The following is a 26,882-nucleotide window of genomic DNA, read 5'->3' as shown; positions in this document are numbered from 1 at the left end:
CTGAGGTATAGAGTTATAACCCACCCATCTTTAGACATGTAGCCAGTCCCACCACTGAGGTATGGAGTTATAACCCACCCATCTTTAGACATGTAGCCAGTCCCACCACTGAGGTATAGAGTTATAACCCACCCATCTTTAGACATGTAGCCAGTCCCTCCACTGAGGTATAGAGTTATAAACCACCCATCGTTAGACATGTAGCCAGTCCCACCACTGAGGTATAGAGTTATAACCCAGCCATCTTTAGACATGTAGCCAGTCCCGCCACTGAGGTATAGAGTTATAACCCAGCCATCTTTAGACATGTAGCCAGTCCCACCACTGAGGTATAGAGTTATAACCCACCCATCTTTAGACATGTAGCCAGTCCCACCACTGAGGTATAGAGTTATAACCCACCCATCATTAGACATGTAGCCAGTCCCACCACTGAGGTATAGAGTTATAACCCAGCCATCTTTAGACATGTAGCCAGTCCCACCACTGAGGTATAGAGTTATAACCCAGCCATCTTTAGACATGTAGCCAGTCCCACCACTGAGGTATAGAGTTATAACCCACCCATCTTTAGACATGTAGCCAGTCCCACCACTGAGGTATAGAGTTATAACCCAGCCATCTTTAGACATGTAGCCAGTCCCACCACTGAGGTATAGAGTTATAACCCACCCATCTTTAGACATGTAGCCAGTCCCACCACTGAGGTATAGAGTTATAACCCACCCATCTTTAGACATGTAGCCAGTCCCACCACTGAGGTATAGAGTTATAACCCACCCATCTTTAGACATGTAGCCAGTCCCAACACTGAGGTATAGAGTTATAACCCACCCATCTTTAGACATGTAGCCAGTCCCAACACTGAGGTATAGAGTTATAACCCACCCATCTTTAGACATGTAGCCAGTCCCACCACTGAGGTATAGAGTTATAACCCAGCCATCTTTAGACATGTAGCCAGTCCCACCACTGAGGTATAGAGTTATAACCCACCCATCTTTAGACATGTAGCCAGTCCCACCACTGAGGTATAGAGTTATAACCCAGCCATCTTTAGACATGTAGCCAGTCCCACCACTGAGGTATAGAGTTATAATTCCCCATCTTTAGACATGTAGCCAGTCCCACCACTGAGGTATAGAGTTATAACCCAACCATCTTTAGACATGTATCCAGTCCCACCACTGAGGTATAGAGTTATAACCCCCCATCTTTAGACATGTAGCCAGTCCCAGCACTGAGGTATAGAGTTATAAACCAGCCATCTTTAGACATGTAGCCAGTCCCACCACTGAGGTATAGAGTTATAACCCAGCCATCTTTAGACATGTAGCCAGTCCCACCACTGAGGTATAGATTTATAACCCAGCCATCTTTAGACATGTAGCCAGTCCCACCACTGAGGTATAGAGTTATAAAGCACCCATCTTTAGACATGTAGCCAGTCCCACCACTGAGGTATAGAGTTATAACCCACCCGTCTTTAGACATGTAGCCAGTCCCACCACTGAGGAATAGAGTTATAACCCAGCCATCTTTAGACATGTAGCCAGTCCCACCACTGAGGTATAGTGTTATAACCCACCCATGGTTAGACATGTAGCCAGTCCCACCACTGAGGTATGGAGTTATAACCCACCCATCTTTAGACATGTAGCCAGTCCCACCACTGAGGTATAGAGTTATAACCCACCCATCTTTAGACATGTAGCCAGTCCCATCACTGAGGTATAGATTTATAACCCACCCATCTTTAGACATGTAGCCAGTCCCACCACTGAGGTATGGAGTTATAACCCACCCATCTTTAGGCATGTAGCCAGTCCCACCACTGAGGTATAGAGTTATAACCCACCCATCTTTAGACATGTAGCCAGTCCCACCACTGAGGTATAGAGTTATAACGCACCCATTGTTAGACATGTAGCCAGTCCCACCACTGAGGTATAGAGTTATAACCCACCCATCTTTAGACATGTAGCCAGTCCCACCACTGAGGTATAGAGTTATAACCCAGCCATCTTTAGACATGTAGCCAGTCCCACCACTGAGGTATAGAGTTATAACACCCCCATCATTAGACATGTAGCCAGTCCCAGCACTGAGGTATAGAGTTATAAACCAGCCATCTTTAGACATGTAGCCAGTCCCACCACTGAGGTATAGAGTTATAACCCAGCCATCTTTAGACATGTAGCCAGTCCCACCACTGAGGTATAGAGTTATAACCCAGCCATCTTTAGACATGTAGCCAGTCCCACCACTGAGGTATAGAGTTATAAAGCACCCATCTTTAGACATGTAGCCAGTCCCACCACTGAGGTATAGAGTTATAACCCACCCATGTTTAGACATGTAGCCAGTCCCACCACTGAGGTATGGAGTTATAACCCACCCATCTTTAGACATGTAGCCAGTCCCACCACTGAGGTATAGAGTTATGACCCACCCATCTTTAGACATGTAGCCAGTCCCACCACTGAGGTATAGAGTTATAACCCACCCATCTTTAGACATGTAGCCAGTCCCACCACTGAGGTATGGAGTTATAACCCACCCATCTTTAGGCATGTAGCCAGTCCCACCACTGAGGTATAGAGTTATAACCCACCCATCTTTAGACATGTAGCCAGTCCCACCACTGAGGTATAGAGTTATAACCCACCCATCGTTAGACATGTAGCCAGTCCCACCACTGAGGTATAGAGTTATAACCCAGCCATCTTTAGACATGTAGCCAGTCCCACCACTGAGGTATAGAGTTATAACCCAGCCATCTTTAGACATGTAGCCAGTCTCACCACTGAGGTATAGAGTTATAACCCACCCATCATTAGACATGTAGCCAGTCCCACCACTGAGGTATAGAGTTATAACCCAGCCATCATTAGACATGTAGCCAGTCCCACCACTGAGGTATAGAGTTATAACTCACCCATCTTTAGACATGTAGCCAGTCCCACCACTGAGGTATAGAGTTATAACCCAGACATCTTTAGACATGTAGCCAGTCCCACCACTGAGGTATAGAGTTATAACCCAGCCATCTTTAGACATGTAGCCAGTCCCACCACTGAGGTATAGAGTTATAATCCACCCATCTTTAGACATGTAGCCAGTCCCACCACTGAGGTATAGAGTTATAACCCAGCCATCTTTAGACATGTAGCCAGTCCCACCACTGAGGTATAGAGTTATAACCCAGCCATCTTTAGACATGTAGCCAGTCCCACCACTGAGGTATAGAGTTATAACCCACCCATCTTTAGACATGTAGCCAGTCCCACCACTGAGGTATAGAGTTATAACCCAGCCATCTTTAGACATGTAGCCAGTCCCACCACTGAGGTATAGAGTTATGACCCACCCATCTTTAGACATGTAGCCAGTCCCATCACTGAGGTATAGAGTTATAACCCACCCATCTTTAGACATGTAGCCAGTCCCACCACTGAGGTATAGAGTTAAAACCCAGCCATCTTTAGACATGTAGCCAGTCCCACCACTGAGGTATAGAGTTATAACTCACCCATCTTTAGACATGTAGCCAGTCCCACCACTGAGGTATAGAGTTATAACCCAGCCATCTTTAGACATGTAGCCAGTCCCACCACTGAGGTATAGAGTTATAACCCAGTCATCATTAGACATGTAGCCAGTCCCACCACTGAGGTATAGAGTTATAACCCACCCATCTTTAGACATGTAGCCAGTCCCACCACTGAGGTATAGAGTTATAACTCAGCCATCTAAAGACATGTAGCCAGTCCCACCACTGAGGTATAGAGTTATAACCCAGCCATCTTTAGACATGTAGCCAGTCCCACCACTGAGGTATGGAGTTATAACCCACCCATCTTTAGACATGTAGCCAGTCCCACCACTGAGGTATAGAGTTATGACCCACCCATCTTTAGACATGTAGCCAGTCCCACCACTGAGGTATAGAGTTATAACCCACCCATCTTTAGGCATGTAGCCAGTCCCACCACTGAGGTATAGAGTTATAACCCACCCATCTTTAGACATGTAGCCAGTCCCTCCACTGAGGAATAGAGTTATAACCCACCCATTGTTAGACATGTAGCCAGTCCCACCACTGAGGTATAGAGTTATAACCCAGCCATCTTTAGACATGTAGCCAGTCCCACCACTGAGGTATAGAGTTATAACCCAGCCATCTTTAGACATGTAGCCAGTCCCACCACTGAGGTATAGAGTTATAACCCACCCATCATTAGACATGTAGCCAGTCCCACCACTGAGGTATAGAGTTATAACCCAGCCATCATTAGACATGTAGCCAGTCCCACCACTGAGGTATAGAGTTATAATCCCCCATCTTTAGACATGTAGCCAGTCCCACCACTGAGGTATAGAGTTATAACCCAGCCATCTTTAGACATGTAGCCAGTCCCACCACTGAGGTATAGAGTTATAACCCAGCCATCTTTAGACATGTAGCCAGTCCCACCACTGAGGTATAGAGTTATAATCCCCCATCTTTAGACATGTAGCCAGTCCCACCAATGAGGTATAGAGTTATAACCCAGCCATCTTTAGACATGTAGCCAGTCCCACCACTGAGGTATAGAGTTATAACCCAGCCATCTTTAGACATGTAGCCAGTCCCACCACTGAGGTATAGAGTTATAACCCACCCATCTATAGAGATGTAGCCAGTCCCACCACTGAGGTATAGAGTTATAACCCACCCATCTTTAGACATGTAGCCAGTCCCACCACTGAGGTATAGAGTTATAACAGCCATTTTAGACATGTAGCCAGTCCCACCACTGAGGTATAGAGTTATGACCCACCCATCTTTAGACATGTAGCCAGTCCCATCACTGAGGTATAGAGTTATAACCCACCCATCTTTAGACATGTAGCCAGTCCCACCACTGAGGTATAGAGTTATAACCCAGCCATCATTAGACATGTAGCCAGTCCCACCACTGAGGTATAGAGTTATAATCCCCCATCTTTAGACATGTAGCCAGTCCCACCACTGAGGTATAGAGTTATAACCCAGCCATCTTTAGACATGTAGCCAGTCCCACCACTGAGGTATAGAGTTATAACCCAGCCATCTTTAGACATGTAGCCAGTCCCACCACTGAGGTATAGAGTTATAATCCACCCATCTTTAGACATGTAGCCAGTCCCACCACTGAGGTATAGAGTTATAACCCAGCCATCTTTAGACATGTAGCCAGTCCCACCACTGAGGTATAGAGTTATAACCCAGCCATCTTTAGACATGTAGCCAGTCCCACCACTGAGGTATAGAGTTATAACCCAGCCATCTTTAGACATGTAGCCAGTCCCACCACTGAGGTATAGAGTTATAACCCACCCATCTATAGAGATGTAGCCAGTCCCACCACTGAGGTATAGAGTTATAACCCACCCATCTTAGACATGTAGCCAGTCCCACCACTGAGGTATAGAGTTATAACAGCCATCTTTAGACATGTAGCCAGTCCCACCACTGAGGTATAGAGTTATGACCCACCCATCTTTAGACATGTAGCCAGTCCCACCACTGAGGTATAGAGTTATAACCCCCCATCTTTAGACATGTAGCCAGTCCCACCACTGAGGTATAGAGTTATAACCCAACCATCTTTAGACATGTATCCAGTCCCACCACTGAGGTATAGAGTTATAACCCCCCATCTTTAGACATGTAGCCAGTCCCAGCACTGAGGTATAGAGTTATAAACCAGCCATCTTTAGACATGTAGCCAGTCCCACCACTGAGGTATAGAGTTATAACCCAGCCATCTTTAGACATGTAGCCAGTCCCACCACTGAGGTATAGATTTATAACCCAGCCATCTTTAGACATGTAGCCAGTCCCACCACTGAGGTATAGAGTTATAACCCACCCATCATTAGACATGTAGCCAGTCCCACCACTGAGGTATGGAGTTATAACCCACCCGTCTTTAGACATGTAGCCAGTCCCACGACTGAGGTATAGAGTTATAACCCAGCCATCTTTAGACATGTAGCCAGTCCCACCACTGAGGTATAGAGTTATAACCCACCCATGATTAGACATGTAGCCAGTCCCACCACTGAGATATGGAGTTATAACCCAGCCATCTTTAGACATGTAGCCAGTCCCACGACTGAGGTATAGAGTTATAACCCACCCATCTATAGAGATGTAGCCAGTCCCACCACTGAGGTATAGAGTTATAACCCACCCATCATTAGACATGTAGCCAGTCCCACCACTGAGGTATAGAGTTATAACAGCCATCTTTAGACATGTAGCCAGTCCCACCACTGAGGTATAGAGTTATAACCCACCCATCTTTAGACATGTAGCCAGTCCCACCACTGAGGTATAGAGTTATAACCCACCCATCTTTAGACATGTAGCCAGTCCCACCACTGAGGTATAGAGTTATAACCCAGCCATCTTTAGACATGTAGCCAGTCCCACCACTGAGGTATAGAGTTATAATCCCCCATCTTTAGACATGTAGCCAGTCCCACCACTGAGGTATAGAGTTATAACCCAGCCATCTTTAGACATGTAGCCAGTCCCACCACTGAGGTATAGAGTTATAACCCACCCATCTTTAGACATGTAGCCAGTCCCACCACTGAGGTATAGAGTTATAACCCACCCATCTTTAGACATGTAGCCAGTCCCACCACTGAGGTATAGAGTTATAACCCAGCCATCTTTAGACATGTAGCCAGTCCCACCACTGAGGTATAGAGTTATAACCCAGCCATCTTTAGACATGTAGCCAGTCCCACCACTGAGGTATAGAGTTATAACCCACCCATCTATAGAGATGTAGCCAGTCCCACCACTGAGGTATAGAGTTATAACCCACCCATCATTAGACATGTAGCCAGTCCCACCACTGAGGTATAGAGTTATAACCCAGCCATTTTTAGACATGTAGCCTGTCCCACCACTGAGGTATAGAGTTATGACCCACCCATCTTTAGACATATAGCCAGTCCCACCACTGAGGTATAGAGTTATAATTCCCCATCTTTAGACATGTAGCCAGTCCCACCACTGAGGTATAGAGTTATAACCCAACCATCTTTAGACATGTATCCAGTCCCACCACTGAGGTATAGAGTTATAACCCCCCATCTTTAGACATGTAGCCAGTCCCAGCACTGAGGTATAGAGTTATAACCCAGCCATCTTTAGACATGTAGCCAGTCCCACCACTGAGGTATAGAGTTATAACCCACCCATGATTAGACATGTAGCCAGTCCCACCACTGAGATATGGAGTTATAACCCACCCATCTTTAGACATGTAGCCAGTCCCACCACTGAGGTATAGAGTTATGACCCACCCATCTTTAGACATATAGCCAGTCCCATCACTGAGGTATAGATTTATAACCCACCCATCATTAGACATGTAGCCAGTCCCACCACTGAGGTATGGAGTTATAACCCACCCATCTTTAGGCATGTAGCCAGTCCCACCACTGAGGTATAAAGTTATAACCCACCCATCTTTAGACATGTAGCCAGTCCCTCCACTGAGGTATAGAGTTATAACGCACCCATTGTTAGACATGTAGCCAGTCCCACCACTGAGGTATAGAGTTATAACCCACCCATCTTTAGACATGTAGCCAGTCCCACCACTGAGGTATAGAGTTAAACCCAGCCATCATTAGACATGTAGCCAGTCCCACCACTGAGGTATAGAGTTATAACCCCCCATCTTTAGACATGTAGCCAGTCCCAGCACTGAGGTATAGAGTTATAAACCAGCCATCTTTAGACATGTAGCCAGTCCCACCACTGAGGTATAGAGTTATGACCCAGCCATCTTTAGACATGTAGCCAGTCCCACCACTGAGGTATAGATTTATAACCCAGCCATCTTTAGACATGTAGCCAGTCCCACCACTGAGGTATAGAGTCATAAAGCACCCATCATTAGACATGTAGCCAGTCCCACCACTGAGGTATGGAGTTATAACCCACCCATGATTAGACATGTAGCCAGTCCCACCACTGAGATATGGAGTTATAACCCACCCATCTTTAGACATGTAGCCAGTCCCACCACTGAGGTATAGAGTTATGACCCACCCATCTTTAGACATATAGCCAGTCCCATCACTGAGGTATAGATTTATAACTCACCCATCATTAGACATGTAGCCAGTCCCATCACTGAGGTATGGAGTTATAACCCACCCATCTTTAGGCATGTAGCCAGTCCCACCACTGAGGTATAAAGTTATAACCCACCCATCTTTAGACATGTAGCCAGTCCCTCCACTGAGGTATAGAGTTATAACCCACCCATTGTTAGACATGTAGCCAGTCCCACCACTGAGGTATAGAGTTATAACCCAGCCATCTTTAGACATGTAGCCAGTCCCACCACTGAGGTATAGAGTTATAACCCAGCCATCTTTAGACATGTAGCCAGTCTCACCACTGAGGTAGAGTTATAACCCACCCATCATTAGACATGTAGCCAGTCCCACCACTGAGGTATAGAGTTAAAACCCAGCCATCATTAGACATGTAGCCAGACCCACCACTGAGGTATAGAGTTATAATTCTCCATCTTTAGACATGTAGCCAGTCCCACCACTGAGGTATAGAGTTATAACCCAGACATCTTTAGACATGTATCCAGTCCCACCACTGAGGTATAGAGTTATAACCCAGCCATCATTAGACATGTAGCCAGTCCCACCACTGAGGTATAGAGTTATAATTCCCCATCTTTAGACATGTAGCCAGTCCCACCACTGAGGTATAGAGTTATAACCCAGCCATCTTTAGACATGTAGCCAGTCCCACCACTGAGGTATAGAGTTATAACCCAGCCATCTTTAGACATGTAGCCAGTCCCACCACTGAGGTATAGAGTTATAACCCACCCATCATTAGACATGTAGCCAGTCCCACCACTGAGGTATAGAGTTATAACAGCCATTTTTAGACATGTAGCCAGTCCCACCACTGAGGTATAGAGTTATGACCCACCCATCTTTAGACATATAGCCAGTCCCATCACTGAGGTATAGATTTATAACCCACCCATCATTAGACATGTAGCCAGTCCCACCACTGAGGTATAGAGTTAAAACCCAGCCATCATTAGACATGTAGCCAGTCCCACCACTGAGGTATAGAGTTATAATTCCCCATCTTTAGACATGTAGACAGTCCCACCACTGAGGTATAGAGTTATAACCCAGCCATCTTTAGACATGTATCCAGTCCCACCACTGAGGTATAGAGTTATAACCCAGCCATCATTAGACATGTAGCCAGTCCCACCACTGAGGTATAGAGTTATAATTCCCCATCTTTAGACATGTAGCCAGTCCCACCACTGAGGTATAGAGTTATGACCCACCCATCTTTAGACATGTAGCTAGTCCCACCACTGAGGTATAGAGTTATAACCCACCCATCTTTAGACATGTAGCCAGTCCCACCACTGAGGTATAGAGTTATAACCCACCCATCTTTAGACATGTAGCCAGTCCCACCACTGAGGAATAGAGTTATAACCCACCCATTGTTAGACATGTAGCCAGTCCCAACACTGAGGTATAGAGTTATAACCCAGCCATCTTTAGACATGTAGCCAGTCCCACCACTGAGGTATAGAGTTATAACCCAGCCATCTTTAGACATGTAGCCAGTCTCACCACTGAGGTATAGAGTTATAACCCACCCATCATTAGACATGTAGCCAGTCCCACCACTGAGGTATAGAGTTAAAACCCAGCCATCATTAGACATGTAGCCAGTCCCACCACTGAGGTATAGAGTTATAATTCCCCATCTTTAGACATGTAGCCAGTCCCACCACTGAGGTATAGAGTTATAACCCAGCCATCTTTAGACATGTATCCAGTCCCACCACTGAGGTATAGAGTTATAACCCAGCCATCATTAGACATGTAGCCAGTCCCACCACTGAGGTATAGAGTTATAATTCCCCATCTTTAGACATGTAGCCAGTCCCACCAATGAGGTATAGAGTTATAACCCAGCCATCTTTAGACATGTAGCCAGTCCCACCACTGAGGTATAGAGTTATAACCCAGCCATCTTTAGACATGTAGCCAGTCCCACCACTGAGGTATAGAGTTATAACCCACCCATCTATAGAGATGTAGCCAGTCCCACCACTGAGGTATAGAGTTATAACCCACCCATCATTAGACATGTAGCCAGTCCCACCACTGAGGTATAGAGTTATAACAGCCATTTTTAGACATGTAGCCTGTCCCACCACTGAGGTATAGAGTTATGACCCACCCATCTTTAGACATATAGCCAGTCCCATCACTGAGGTATAGATTTATAACCCACCCATCATTAGACATGTAGCCAGTCCCACCACTGAGGTATAGAGTTAAAACCCAGCCATCATTAGACATGTAGCCAGTCCCACCACTGAGGTATAGAGTTATAATTCCCCATCTTTAGACATGTAGCCAGTCCCACCACTGAGGTATAGAGTTATAACCCAGCCATCTTTAGACATGTAGCCAGTCCCACCACTGAGGTATAGAGTTATAACCCAGCCATCATTAGACATGTAGCCAGTCCCACCACTGAGGTATAGAGTTATAACTTACCCATCTTTAGACATGTAGCCAGTCCCACCACTGAGGTATAGAGTTATAACCCAGCCATCTTTAGACATGTAGCCAGTCCCACCACTGAGGTATAGAGTTATAACCCAGCCATCTTTAGACATGTAGCCAGTCCCACCACTGAGGTATAGAGTTATAACCCAGCCATCTTTAGACATGTAGCCAGTCCCACCACTGAGGTATAGAGTTATAACCCACCCATCTTTAGAGATGTAGCCAGTCCCACCACTGAGGTATAGAGTTATAACCCACCCATCATTAGACATGTAGCCAGTCCCACCACTGAGGTATAGAGTTATAACAGCCATTTTTAGACATGTAGCCAGTCCCACCACTGAGGTATAGAGTTATAACCCACCCATCTTTAGACATGTAGCCAGTCCCACCACTGAGGTATAGAGTTATAATTCCCCATCTTTAGACATGTAGCCAGTCCCACCACTGAGGTATAGAGTTATAACCCACCCATCTTTAGACATGTAGCCAGTCCCACCACTGAGGTATAGAGTTATAACCCCCATCTTTAGACATGTAGCCAGTCCCAGCACTGAGGTATAGAGTTATAAACCAGCCATCTTTAGACATGTAGCCAGTCCCACCACTGAGGTATAGAGTTATAACCCAGCCATCTTTAGACATGTAGCCAGTCCCACCACTGAGGTATAGATTTATAACCCAGCCATCTTTAGACATGTAGCCAGTCCCACCACTGAGGTATAGAGTTATAACCCACCCATCATTAGACATGTAGCCAGTCCCACCACTGAGGTATGGAGTTATAACCCACCCGTCTTTAGACATGTAGCCAGTTCCACGACTGAGGTATAGAGTTATAACCCAGCCATCTTTAGACATGTAGCCAGTCCCACCACTGAGGTATAGAGTTATAACCCACCCATGATTAGACATGTAGCCAGTCCCACCACTGAGATATGGAGTTATAACCCAGCCATCTTTAGACATGTAGCCAGTCCCACCACTGAGGTATAGAGTTATAACCCACCCATCTATAGAGATGTAGCCAGTCCCACCACTGAGGTATAGAGTTATAACCCACCCATCATTAGACATGTAGCCAGTCCCACCACTGAGGTATAGAGTTATAACAGCCATTTTTAGACATGTAGCCTGTCCCACCACTGAGGTATAGAGTTATGACCCACCCATCTTTAGACATATAGCCAGTCCCATCACTGAGGTATAGATTTATAACCCACCCATCATTAGACATGTAGCCAGTCCCACCACTGAGGTATAGAGTTATAACCCAGCCATCATTAGACATGTAGCCAGTCCCACCACTGAGGTATAGAGTTATAATTACCCATCTTTAGACATGTAGCCAGTCCCACCACTGAGGTATAGAGTTATAACCCAGCCATCTTTAGACATGTAGCCAGTCCCACCACTGAGGTATAGAGTTATAACCCAGCCATCATTAGACATGTAGCCAGTCCCACCACTGAGGTATAGAGTTATAATTCCCCATCTTTAGACATGTAGCCAGTCCCACCACTGAGGTATAGAGTTATAACCCAGCCATCTTTAGACATGTAGCCAGTCCCACCACTGAGGTATAGAGTTATAACCCAGCCATCTTTAGACATGTAGCCAGTCCCACCACTGAGGTATAGAGTTATAACCCAGCCATCTTTAGACATGTAGCCAGTCCCACCACTGAGGTATAGAGTTATAACCCACCCATCTATAGACATGTAGCCAGTCCCACCACTGAGGTATAGAGTTATAACCCACCCATCATTAGACATGTAGCCAGTCCCACCACTGAGGTATAGAGTTATAACAGCCATTTTTAGACATGTAGCCTGTCCCACCACTGAGGTATAGAGTTATGACCCACCCATCTTTAGACATATAGCCAGTCCCACCACTGAGGTATAGAGTTATAATTCCCCATCTTTAGACATGTAGCCAGTCCCACCACTGAGGTATAGAGTTATAACCCAACCATCTTTAGACATGTATCCAGTCCCACCACTGAGGTATAGAGTTATAACCCCCCATCTTTAGACATGTAGCCAGTCCCAGCACTGAGGTATAGAGTTATAAACCAGCCATCTTTAGACATGTAGCCAGTCCCACCACTGAGGTATAGAGTTATAACCCAGCCATCTTTAGACATGTAGCCAGTCCCACCACTGAGGTATAGATTTATAACCCAGCCATCTTTAGACATGTAGCCAGTCCCACCACTGAGGTATAGAGTCATAAAGCACCCATCATTAGACATGTAGCCAGTCCCACCACTGAGGTATGGAGTTATAACCCACCCGTCTTTAGACATGTAGCCAGTCCCACGACTGAGGTATAGAGTTATAACCCAGCCATGTTTAGACATGTAGCCAGTCCCAACACTGAGGTATAGAGTTATAACCCACCCATGATTAGACATGTAGCCAGTCCCACCACTGAGATATGGAGTTATAACCCACCCATCTTTAGACATGTAGCCAGTCCCACCACTGAGGTATAGAGTTATGACCCACCCATCTTTAGACATATAGCCAGTCCCATCACTGAGGTATAGATTTATAACCCACCCATCATTAGACATGTAGCCAGTCCCACCACTGAGGTATGGAGTTATAACCCACCCATCTTTAGGCATGTAGCCAGTCCCACCACTGAGGTATAAAGTTATAACCCACCCATCTTTAGACATGTAGCCAGTCCCTCCACTGAGGTATAGAGTTATAACGCACCCATTGTTAGACATGTAGCCAGTCCCACCACTGAGGTATAGAGTTATAACCCACCCATCATTAGACATGTAGCCAGTCCCACCACTGAGGTATAGAGTTAAACCCAGCCATCATTAGACATGTAGCCAGTCCCACCACTGAGGTATAGAGTTATAATTCCCCATCTTTAGACATGTAGCCAGTCCCACCACTGAGGTATAGAGTTATAACCCAACCATCTTTAGACATGTATCCAGTCCCACCACTGAGGTATAGAGTTATAACCCCCCATCTTTAGACATGTAGCCAGTCCCAGCACTGAGGTATAGAGTTATAAACCAGCCATCTTTAGACATGTAGCCAGTCCCACCACTGAGGTATAGAGTTATGACCCAGCCATCTTTAGACATGTAGCCAGTCCCACCACTGAGGTATAGATTTATAACCCAGCCATCTTTAGACATGTAGCCAGTCCCACCACTGAGGTATAGAGTCATAAAGCACCCATCATTAGACATGTAGCCAGTCCCACCACTGAGGTATGGAGTTATAACCCACCCGTCTTTAGACATGTAGCCAGTCCCACGACTGAGGTATAGAGTTATAACCCAGCCATCTTTAGACATGTAGCCAGTCCCACCACTGAGGTATAGAGTTATAACCCACCCATGATTAGACATGTAGCCAGTCCCACCACTGAGATATGGAGTTATAACCCACCCATCTTTAGACATGTAGCCAGTCCCACCACTGAGGTATAGAGTTATGACCCACCCATCTTTAGACATATAGCCAGTCCCATCACTGAGGTATAGATTTATAACCCACCCATCATTAGACATGTAGCCAGTCCCACCACTGAGGTATGGAGTTATAACCCACCCATCTTTAGGCATGTAGCCAGTCCCACCACTGAGGTATAGAGTTATAACCCACCCATCTTTAGACATGTAGCCAGTCCCACCACTGAGGTATAGAGTTATAACCCACCCATTGTTAGACATGTAGCCAGTCCCACCACTGAGGTATAGAGTTATAACCCAGCCATCTTTAGACATGTAGCCAGTCCCACCACTGAGGTATAGAGTTATAACCCAGCCATCTTTAGACATGTAGCCAGTCTCACCACTGAGGTAGAGTTATAACCCACCCATCATTAGACATGTAGCCAGTCCCACCACTGAGGTATAGAGTTATAACCCAGCCATCATTAGACATGTAGCCAGTCCCACCACTGAGGTATAGAGTTATAATTCCCCATCTTTAGACATGTAGCCAGTCCCACCACTGAGGTATAGAGTTATAACCCAGCCATCTTTAGACATGTAGCCAGTCCCACCACTGAGGTATAGAGTTATAACCCAGCCATCTTTAGACATGTAGCCAGTCCCACCACTGAGGTATAGAGTTATAATCCACCCATCTTTAGACATGTAGCCAGTCCCACCACTGAGGTATAGAGTTATAACCCAGCCATCTTTAGACATGTAGCCAGTCCCACCACTGAGGTATAGAGTTATAACCCAGCCATCTTTAGACATGTAGCCAGTCCCACCACTGAGGTATAGAGTTATAACCCACCCATCATTAGACATGTAGCCAGTCCCACCACTGAGGTATAGAGTTATAACAGCCATTTTTAGACATGTAGCCTGTCCCACCACTGAGGTATAGAGTTATGACCCACCCATCTTTAGACATATAGCCAGTCCCATCACTGAGGTATAGATTTATAACCCACCCATCATTAGACATGTAGCCAGTCCCGCCACTGAGGTATAGAGTTAAAACCCAGCCATCATTAGACATGTAGCCAGTCCCACCACTGAGGTATAGAGTTATAATTCCCCATCTTTAGACATGTAGCCAGTCCCACCACTGAGGTATAGAGTTATAACCCAGCCATCTTTAGACATGTATCCAGTCCCACCACTGAGGTATAGAGTTATAACCCAGCCATCATTAGACATGTAGCCAGTCCCACCACTGAGGTATAGAGTTATAATTCCCCATCTTTAGACATGTAGCCAGTCCCACCACTGAGGTATAGAGTTATAACCCAGCCATCTTTAGACATGTAGCCAGTCCCACCACTGAGGTATAGAGTTATAACCCAGCCATCTTTAGACATGTAGCCAGTCCCACCACTGAGATATGGAGTTATAACCCACCCATCTTTAGACATGTAGCCAGTCCCACCACTGAGGTATAGAGTTATGACCCACCCATCTTTAGACATGTAGCTAGTCCCACCACTGAGGTATGGAGTTATAACCCACCCATCTTTAGGCATGTAGCCAGTCCCACCACTGAGGTATAAAGTTATAACCCACCCATCTTTAGACATGTAGCCAGTCCCTCCACTGAGGAATAGAGTTATAACCCACCCATTGTTAGACATGTAGCCAGTCCCACGACTGAGGTATAGAGTTATAACCCAGCCATCTTTAGACATGTAGCCAGTCCCACCACTGAGGTATAGAGTTATAACCCAGCCATCTTTAGACATGTAGCCAGTCTCACCACTGAGGTATAGAGTTATAACCCACCCATCATTAGACATGTAGCCAGTCCCACCACTGAGGTATAGAGTTAAAACCCAGCCATCATTAGACATGTAGCCAGTCCCACCACTGAGGTATAGAGTTTTAATTCCCCATCTTTAGACATGTAGCCAGTCCCACCACTGAGGTATAGAGTTATAACCCAGCCATCTTTAGACATGTATCCAGTCCCACCACTGAGGTATAGAGTTATAACCCAGCCATCATTAGACATGTAGCCAGTCCCACCACTGAGGTATAGAGTTATAATTCCCCATCTTTAGACATGTAGCCAGTCCCACCACTGAGGTATAGAGTTATAACCCAGCCATCTTTAGACATGTAGCCAGTCCCACCACTGAGGTATAGAGTTATAACCCAGCCATCTTTAGACATGTAGCCAGTCCCACCACTGAGGTATAGAGTTATAACCCACCCATCTATAGAGATGTAGCCAGTCCCACCACTGAGGTATAGAGTTATAACCCACCCATCATTAGACATGTAGCCAGTCCCACCACTGAGGTATAGAGTTATAACAGCCATTTTTAGACATGTAGCCTGTCCCACCACTGAGGTATAGAGTTATGACCCACCCATCTTTAGACATATAGCCAGTCCCATCACTGAGGTATAGATTTATAACCCACCCATCATTAGACATGTAGCCAGTCCCACCACTGAGGTATAGAGTTAAAACCCAGCCATCATTAGACATGTAGCCAGTCCCACCACTGAGGTATAGAGTTATAATTCCCCATCTTTAGACATGTAGCCAGTCCCACCACTGAGGTATAGAGTTATAACCCAGCCATCTTTAGACATGTATCCAGTCCCACCACTGAGGTATAGAGTTATAACCCAGCCATCATTAGACATGTAGCCAGTCCCACCACTGAGGTATAGAGTTATAATTCCCCATCTTTAGACATGTAGCCAGTCCCACCACTGAGGTATAGAGTTATAACCCAGCCATCTTTAGACATGTAGCCAGTCCCACCACTGAGGTATAGAGTTATAACCCAGCCATCTTTAGACATGTAGCCAGTCCCACCACTGAGGTATAGAGTTATAACCCAGCCATCTTTAGACATGTAGCCAGTCCCACCACTGAGGTATAGAGTTATAACCATCCCATCTATAGAGATGTAGCCAGTCACACCACTGAGGTATAGAGTTATAACCCACCCATCATTAGACATGTAGCCAGTCCCACCACTGAGGTATAGAGTTATAACAGCCATTTTTAGACATGTAGCCTGTCCCACCACTGAGGTATAGAGTTATGACCCACCCATCTTTAGACATATAGCCAGTCCCATCACTGAGGTATAGATTTATAACCCACCCATCATTAGACATGTAGCCAGTCCCACCACTGAGGTATGGAGTTATAACCCACCCATCTTTAGGCATGTAGCCAGTCCCACCACTGAGGTATAAAGTTATAACCCACCCATCTTTAGACATGTAGCCAGTCCCTCCACTGAGGTATAGAGTTATAAACCACCCATTGTTAGACATGTAGCCAGTCCCACCACTGAGGTATAGAGTTATAACCCAGCCATCTTTAGACATGTAGCCAGTCCCACCACTGAGGTATAGAGTTATAACCCAGCCATCTTTAGACATGTAGCCAGTCTCACCACTGAGGTATAGAGTTATAACCCAACCATCATTAGACATGTAGCCAGTCCCACCACTGAGGTATAGAGTTAAAACCCAGCCATCATTAGACATGTAGCCAGTCCCACCACTGAGGTATAGAGTTATAACCCAGCCATCTTTAGACATGTATCCAGTCCCACCACTGAGGTATAGAGTTATAACCCAGCCATCATTAGACATGTAGCCAGTCCCACCACTGAGGTATAGAGTTATAATTCCCCATCTTTAGACATGTAGCCAGTCCCACCACTGAGGTATAGAGTTATAACCCAGCCATCTTTAGACATGTAGCCAGTCCCACCACTGAGGTATAGAGTTATAACCCAGCCATCTTTAGACATGTAGCCAGTCCCACCACTGAGGTATAGAGTTATAACCCACCCATCTATAGAGATGTAGCCAGTCCCACCACTGAGGTATAGAGTTATAACCCACCCATCATTAGACATGTAGCCAGTCCCACCACTGAGGTATAGAGTTATAACAGCCATTTTTAGACATGTAGCCTGTCCCACCACTGAGGTATAGAGTTATAACCCACCCATCTTTAGACATGTAGCCAGTCCCACCACTGAGGTATAGAGTTATAACCCACCCATCTTTAGACATGTAGCCAGTCCCACCACTGAGGTATAGAGTTATAACCTACCCATTGTTAGACATGTAGCCAGTCCCACCACTGAGGTATAGAGTTATAACCCACCCATCTTTAGACATGTAGCCATGCCCACCACTGAGGTATAGAGGTATAACCCACCCATCTTTAGACATGTAGCCAGTCCCACCACTGAGGTATAGAGTTATAACACCCCCATCATTAGACATGTAGCCAGTCCCACCACTGAGGTATAGTTATAACACCCCCATTTTTAGACATGTAGCCAGTCCCACCACTGAGGTATAGAGTTATAACCCACCCATCTATAGACATGTAGCTAGTCCCACCAATGAGTTATAGAGTTATAACCCACCCATATTTAGACATGTAGCCAGTCCCAACAATGATGTATAGAGTTATAACCCACCCATTGTTAGACATGTAGCCAGTCCCACCACTGAGGTATAGAGTTATAACCCAGCCATCTTTAGACATGTAGCCAGTCCCACCACTGAGGTATAGAGTTATAACCCACCCATCTTTAGACATGTAGCCAGTCCCACTACTGAGGTATAGAGTTATAACCCACCCATCTATAGACATGTAGCTAGTCCCACCACTGAGGTATAGAGTTATAACCCACCCATATTTAGACATGTAGCCAGTCCCAACACTGAGGTATAGAGTTATAACCCACCCATCTATAGACATGTAGCCAGTCCCAACACTGAGGTATAGAGTTATAACCCACCCATCTATACACATGTAGCCAGTCTCACCACTGAGGTATAGCGTTATAACCCACCCATCATTAGACATGTAGCCAGTCCAACCACTGAGGTATAGAGTTATAAACCAGCCATCTTTAGACATGTAGCCAGTCCCACCACTGAGGTATAGAGTTATAACCCAGCCATCTTTAGAGATGTAGCCAGTCCCGCCACTGAGGTATAGATTTATAACCCAGCCATCTTTAGACATGTAGCCAGTCCCACCACTGAGGTATACATTTATAACCCCCCGGCTATAGACATCTAGCCAGTCCCACCACTGGGGTATAGAGTTATAACCCAGCCATCTTTAGACATGTAGCCAGTCCCACCACTGAGGTATAGAGTTATAACCCAGCCATCTTTAGACATGTAGCCAGTCCCATCACTGAGGTATAGAGTTATAACCCCCCATCATTAGACATGTAGCCAGTCCCACCACTTAGGTATAGAGTTATAACCCAGCCATCATTAGACATGTAGCCAGTCCCACCACTGAGGTATAGAGTTATAACCCCCCATCATTAGACATGTAGCCAGTCCCACCACTGACGCATAGAGTTATAACCCACCCAAACTAGGCCTATCTGGAATATGAACATGATCAATTAAATCACCAGTATTGTTCTGGTAAAGAGAAAAGAAAACATGTGCTTTCTGGTCACTAATCAGGATATGTGAACCTGCCTCTGCCGCCAATGCTGATGACGTGTGTGTGTGTGTGTGTGTGTGTGTGTGTGTGTGTGTGTGTGTGTGTGTGTGTGTGTGTGTGTGTGTGTGTGTGTGTGTGTGTGTGTGTGTGTGTGTGAGAGTGTGTGTGTGAGAGTGTACTGACTGTCTGCGTCTATCTGGTCAGCGTTCGACATCAGTCGGCAGTTGTCACGGTCATCGGGGATACCATCGTTGTCGTCGTCATGGTCGCAGGCGTCGCCAATTCCGTCTCTGTCATGGTCAACCTGGTTGCTATTGGCAACGTAGCGACAGTTGTCGAGGGAGTTCTGATGACCGTCCTCATCTATATCCTCATTATCATCACAGTGATCACCAACCATATCACTGTCTGAATCAGTCTATACAAACACACACAAACACACACCTGGTTAGCATTACAGCAGTCCAACAAGGTCCCTATTACTTTGTTCAGATTACTGAGCTGAACTGGAGACCACGGTGTCTGGTTTTAATCTATACACCACGGTGTCTGGTTTTAATCTATAGACCGCGGTGTCTGGTTTTAATCTATAGACCACGGTGTCTGGTTTTAATCTATAGACCACGGTGTCTGGTTTTAATCTATAGACCACGGTGGCTGGTTTTAATCTATAGACCACGGTGTCTGGTTTTAATCTATAGACCGCGGTGTCTGGTTTTAATCTATAGACCGCGCCAGCTGGTTTTAATCTATAGACCGCGGTGTCTGGTTTTAATCTATAGACCGCGGTGTCTGGTTTTAATCTATAGACCACGGTGTCTGGTTTTAATCTATAGACCGCGGTGTCTGGTTTTAATCTATAGACCACGGTGTCTGGTTTTAATCTATAGACCACGGTGTCTGGTTTTAATCTATTGACCGCGGTGTCTTTTTTTTAATCTATTGACCGCGGTGTCTGGTTTTAATCTATAGACCACGGTGTCTGGTTTTAATCTATAGACCACGGTGTCTGGTTTTAATCTATAGACCACGGTGTCTGGTTTTAATCTATAGACCACGGTGTCTGGTTTTAATCTATAGACCGCGGTGTCTGGTTTTAATCTATAGACCACGGTGTCTGGTTTTTAATCTATAGACCGCTGTGGCTGGTTTTAATCTATAGACCACGGTGTCTGGTTTTAATCTATAGACCGCGGTGGCTGGTTTTAATCTATAGACCACGGTGTCTGGTTTTAATCTAAAGACCACGGTGTCTGGTTTTAATCTATAGACCGCGGTGTCTGGTTTTAATCTATAGACCACGGTGTCTGGTTTTAATCTATAGACCGCGGTGTCTGGTTTTAATCTATAGACCACGGTGTCTGGTTTTAATCTATAGACCACGGTGTCTGGTTTTAATCTATTGACCGCGGTGTCTTTTTTTTAATCTATTGACCGCGGTGTCTGGTTTTAATCTATAGACCACGGTGTCTGGTTTTAATCTATAGACCACGGTGTCTGGTTTTAATCTATAGACCACGGTGTCTGGTTTTAATCTATAGACCGCGGTGTCTGGTTTTAATCTATAGACCACGGTGTCTGGTTTTTAATCTATAGACCGCGGTGGCTGGTTTTAATCTATAGACCACGGTGTCTGGTTTTAATCTATAGACCGCGGTGTCTGGTTTTAATCTATAGACCACGGTGGCTGGTTTTAATCTATAGACCGCGGTGTCTGGTTTTTAATGTGTATGTTGTGTACGTTCATACCTACACAACGGTGTGTGTTTACCTGTGTGTGTGCATACCTGTGTAGGGTTGTGCAGGAAAGGACAGTTGTCACATTGGTCCCCCACTCCGTCCAGGTCTGTATCTCTCTGCTCAGTGTTGTACAGATGGGGGCAGTTATCATGCTCGTTCAGCATCTCTACACAAACACATAGACAAACACACAAAGATCTACCATGTGAAGGAATGAGTTAGGGAGAGACTAAAGCTACATGAGTAATTTCCTTGTTGTGTGTGTGTATGTCTGTATGCTATAGGACTGGAAGGGACACACACACACACACACACACACACACACACACACACACACACACACACACACACACACACACACAGACACACACACACACACACACATGGTTGGGGAGTAACTAATTACATACATGTAATCAGTTACAGGTAATCTGATTTCGAATAAACTGTAACTGTAATCAGTTATGTTTCCAATACATTGTAATCAAATTACAGATACTTTTGAAAAATGACATGAATACTTTTAGGATTACTTTTAATTTCAGAAACAATTTTAGCACAAAAACAAAATACATTGACACCTTTCTGTTTTCTCAATGACATTCAATTCAGCAATTAAAAAAGGTCCCAGTTTGTTCCACCTGAGCGAGTCTGACCACCAATCAGACACCACTATGATGACACACCAAATGATGACCACCAATCAGAGACCACTATGCTGACACCAAATGATGACCACCAATCAGACACCACTATGATGACACCAAATGATGACCACCAATCAGAGACCACTATGATGACACCAAATGATGACCACCAATCAGAGACCACTATGATGACACCAAATTATGACCACCTATCAGAGACCGCTATGATGACACCAAATGATGACCACCAATCAGACACCACTATGATGACAGACCAAATGATGACCACCAATCAGACACCACTATGATGACACCAAATGATGACCACCAATCAGACACCACTATGATGACACCAAATGATGACCACCAATCAGACACCACTATGATGACACCAAATGATGACCACCAATCAGAGACCACTATGATGACACCAAATGATGACCACCAATCAGAGACCACTATGATGACACCAAATGATGACCACCAATCAGACACCACTATGATGACACCAAATGATGACCACCAATCAGACACCACTGATGACAGACAAAATGACGACCCCCAATCAGACACCACTATGATGACAGACCAAATGATGACCACCAATCAGACACCACTATGATGACACCAAATGATGACCACCAATCAGACACCACTATGATGACACCAAATGATGACCACCAATCAGAGACCACTATGATGACACCAAATGATGACCACCAATCAGACACCACTATGATGACAGACCAAATGATGACCACCAATCAGACACCACTATGATGACACCAAATGATGACCACCAATCAGACACCACTATGATGAAACCAAATGATGACCACCAATCAGAGTCCACTATGATGACACCAAATTATGACCACCAATCAGAGTCCACTATGATGACACCAAATGATGACCACCAATCAGACACCACTATGATGACACCAAATGATGACCACCAATCAGACACCACTATGATGACACCAAATGCATTTAAAGGATCCTTTGTGTCTTCATCTAATTCCTGTTAAGGGGAAAGTAATCCAAAAGTAACTGAAAGTAATTAGTTTAGTGAGGTTGGGTAATCCAAAAGTAACTGAAAGTATTTAGATTAAGTTTAGTGAGGTTGGGTAATCCAAAGTTATTTTACAGATGACAATTTTGGACATTTAACAACATTTAACATTTAGAAAGTAGCCCACCCAACCCTACACACACACACACACACACACACACACACACACACACACACACACACACACACACACACACACACACACACACACACACACACACACACACACACACACACACACACACACACACACACACACACACACACACACCGTCTCCATCCATGTCGATACTGCAGGCGTCTCCCTCTCCGTTGCTGTCTGTATCAGTCTGTAAAGGGTTGTGGGTGAAGGGACAGTTATCACAGCGGTCTCCAACTCCATCTCTGTCAGAGTCAAACTGATGAGGGTTGTAGTGTCCAGGGCAGTTATCCTAGGGAGCATACACACAATGGAATAAACACACACACACACACACACACACAATGGAATAAACACACACACACACACAAAATGGAATAAACACACACACAGACACACACACACACACACACACACACACACACACACACACACACACACACACACACACACACACACACACACACAAACAATGGAATAAACACACAGACAGACACACACACACACACACACACACACACACACACACACACACACACACACACACACACACACACACACCCTCACCCTCACCCTTTCCCTCTCCCTCACCCTCACCCTCACCCTCTCCCTCACCCTCTCATCTAAGACATCGTCGTTGTCGTCATCAGGATCACAGGCGTCTCCAAGGCGATCGTTGTCAAGGTCTTCCTGTCCGGAGTTTGGCAGGGTGGGGCAGTTATCCTGTTAGCCAATCACAACACAGCTCAGTTATTATATATTCAATCAAATCAATCGAATCTTAGTGAAGGGGTTCTGGGCTTGACTAACTGTTCCATAACCTTGTCAGAATGTGTCTATTTTACATGGCCGTAAGTAACAGTGAGCCCAGCATGGTGTTAGATACATGTACAGTGGCTTGCGAAAGTATACACCCCCCTTGGCATTTTTTAATTTTGTTGCCTTACAACCTGGAATTAAAAGTGATTTTGGGGGGGGGTTGTATCATTTGATTTACACAACATGCCTACCACTTTGAAGATGCAAAATATTTTTCATTGTGAAACAGACAAGAAATAAGACAAAAAAAAACAGAAAACTCGAGCGTGCATAACTATTCACCCCCCCAAAGTCAATACTTTGTAGAGCCACCTTTTGCAGAAATTACAGCTGCAAGTCTCTTGGGGTATGTCTCTATAAGCTTGGCACATCTAGCCACTGGGATTTTCCCCCCATTCTTCAAGGCAAAACTGCTCCAGCTCCTTCAAGTTTGATGGGTTCTGCTGGTGTACAGGAATCTTTAAGTCATACCACAGATTCTCAATTGGATTGATGTCTGGACTATGACTAGGCCATTCCAAGACATTTAAATGTTTCCCCTTAAACCACTCGAGTGTTGCTTTAGCAGTATGCTTAGGGTCATTGTCCTGCTGGAAGGTGAACCTCCGTCCCAGTCTCAAATCTCTGGAATACTGAAACAGGTTTCCCTCAAGAATTTCCCTGTATTTAGCTCTCCCCATCATTCCTTCAATTCTGACCAGTTTCCCAGTCCCTGCCGATGAAAAACACCCCCACAGCATGACGCTGCCACTACCATGCTTCACTGTGGGGATGGTGTTCTCGGGGTGATTGGTGTTGGGCTTGCCCCAGACATAGCGTTTTTCTTGATGGCCAAAAAAGCTCTATTTTAGTCTCATCTGACCAGAGTACCTTCTTCCATATGTTTGGGGAGTCTCCCACATGCCTTTTGGTGAACACCAAATGTGTTTGCTTTTTATTTTATTTTAGCAATGGCTTTTTTCTGGACACTCTTCTGTAAAGCCCAGCTCTGTGGTCCTATCGACAGATACTCCAATCTCCGCTGTGGAGCTTTGCAGCTCCTTCAGGGTTATCTTTGGTCTCTTTGTTGCCTCTCTGATTAATGCCCTCCTTGCCTAGTCCGTGAGTTTTGGTGGGCGGCCCTCTCTTGGCAGGTTTGTTGTGGTGCCATATTCTTTCCATTCTTTAATAATGGATTTAATGGTGCTCAGTGGGATGTTCAAAGTTTCTGATATTTTTTTATAACCCAACCCTGATCTGTACTTCTCCACAACTTTGTCCCTGACCTGTTTGGAGAGCTCCTTGGTCTTCATGGTGCCACTTACTTGGTGGTGCCCATTGCTTAGTGGTGTTGCAGACTCTGGGGTATTTCAGAACAGGGGATTATATATACTGAGTTCATGTGACAGATCATGTGACAGTTAGATTGCACACAGGTGGATTTAATTTAACTAATTATGTGACTTCTGAAGGTAATTGGTTGCACAAGATCTTATTTAGGGACTTCATAACGAAGGGGGTGAATACATATGCACGCACCACTTTTCATTTTGTATTTTCTAGAAATGTTTGAAACAAGTAATTTTTTTCACTTCACCAATTTGGACTAATTTGTGTTTGTCCATTACATGAAACCCAAATAAAAATCAATTTAAATTACAGGTTGTAATGCAACAAAACAGGGAAAATGCCAAGGGGGGGTGAATACTTTTGCAAGGCACTGTACCTAGGAGACAGCTAACCGTGGTCCAGGGATAGCTAGGAGACAACTAACCGTGGTCCAGGGATAGCTAGGAGACAGCTAACCACGGTCCAGGGATAGCTAGGAGACAGCTAACCGTGGTCCAGGGATAGCTAGGAGACAGCTAACCACGGTCCAGGGATAGCTAGGAGACAGCTAACCACAGCCCAGGGATAGCTAGGAGACAGCTAACCACAGCCCAGGGATAGCTAGGAGACAGCTAACCACAGCCCAGGGATAGCTAGGAGACAGCTAACCACAGTCCAGGGATAGCTAGGAGACAGCTAACCTTGGTCCAGGGATAGCTAGGAGACAGCCAACCACGGTCCAGGGATAGCTAGGAGACAACTAACCACGGTCCAGGGATATCTAGGAGACAGCTAACCGTGGATCAGGGATAGCTTGGAGACAGCTAACCACAGTCCAGGGATAGCTAGGAGACAGCTAACCATGGTCCAGGGATAGCTAGGAGACAGCTAACCGTGGTCCAGGGATAGCTAGGAGACACCTAACCGTGGTCCAGGGATAGCTAGGAGACAGCTAACCGTGGTCCAGGGATAGCTAGGAGACAGCTAACCACGGTCCAGGGATAGCTAGGAGACAGCTAACCACGGTTCAGAGATAGCTAGGAGACAGCTAACCATGGTTCAGAGATAGCTAGGAGACAGCTAACCGTGGATCAGGGATAGCTAGGAGACAGCTAACCGTGGATCAGGGATAGCTAGGAGACAGCTAACCGTAGATCAGGGATGGCTAGGAGACAGCTAACCGTGGATCAGGGATAGCTAGGAGACCAATTTGGACTAATTTGTGTTTGTCCATTACATGAAACCCAAATAAAAATCAATTTAAATTACAGGTTGTAATGCAACAAAACAGGGAAAATGCCAAGGGGGGGTGAATACTTTTGCAAGGCACTGTACCTAGGAGACAGCTAACCGTGGTCCAGGGATAGCTAGGAGACAGCTAACCGTGGTCCAGGGATAGCTTGGAGACAGCTAACCACGGTCCAGGGATAGCTAGGAGACAGCTAACCGTGGTCCAGGGATAGCTAGGAGACAGCTAACCACGGTCCAGGGATAGCTAGGAGACAGCTGACCACAGCCCAGGGATAGCTAGGAGACAGCTAACCACAGCCCAGGGATAGCTAGGAGACAGCTAACCA

At 45.4% G+C, this 26,882-nt stretch overlaps 1 protein-coding gene across 1 annotated transcript in view; it reads right to left on the bottom strand.

Moving 5' to 3' along the window:
• LOC106577471 (thrombospondin-2-like) overlaps positions 1-26,882 on the bottom strand; it is a gene marked incomplete at its 5' end in the record, with an annotated part of 128,856 nt that overhangs the window by 73,905 nt on the left and 28,069 nt on the right. Inside the window, 4 exons of the mRNA XM_045700575.1 lie at positions 19,764-19,998; positions 21,368-21,486; positions 23,311-23,470; positions 23,794-23,901. Of these exons, the coding sequence (XP_045556531.1) occupies positions 19,764-19,998; positions 21,368-21,486; positions 23,311-23,470; positions 23,794-23,901 (622 nt within the window). The remainder of the gene's footprint in view (positions 1-19,763; positions 19,999-21,367; positions 21,487-23,310; positions 23,471-23,793; positions 23,902-26,882) is intronic.

This window comes from Salmo salar, chromosome ssa18 (genome assembly GCF_905237065.1).
Source record: "Salmo salar chromosome ssa18, Ssal_v3.1, whole genome shotgun sequence".
NCBI lineage: Eukaryota > Metazoa > Chordata > Actinopteri > Salmoniformes > Salmonidae > Salmo > Salmo salar.
Note: the sequence above shows the minus strand (reverse complement) of the source record. Positions and strands in the feature narration are given on the sequence as shown.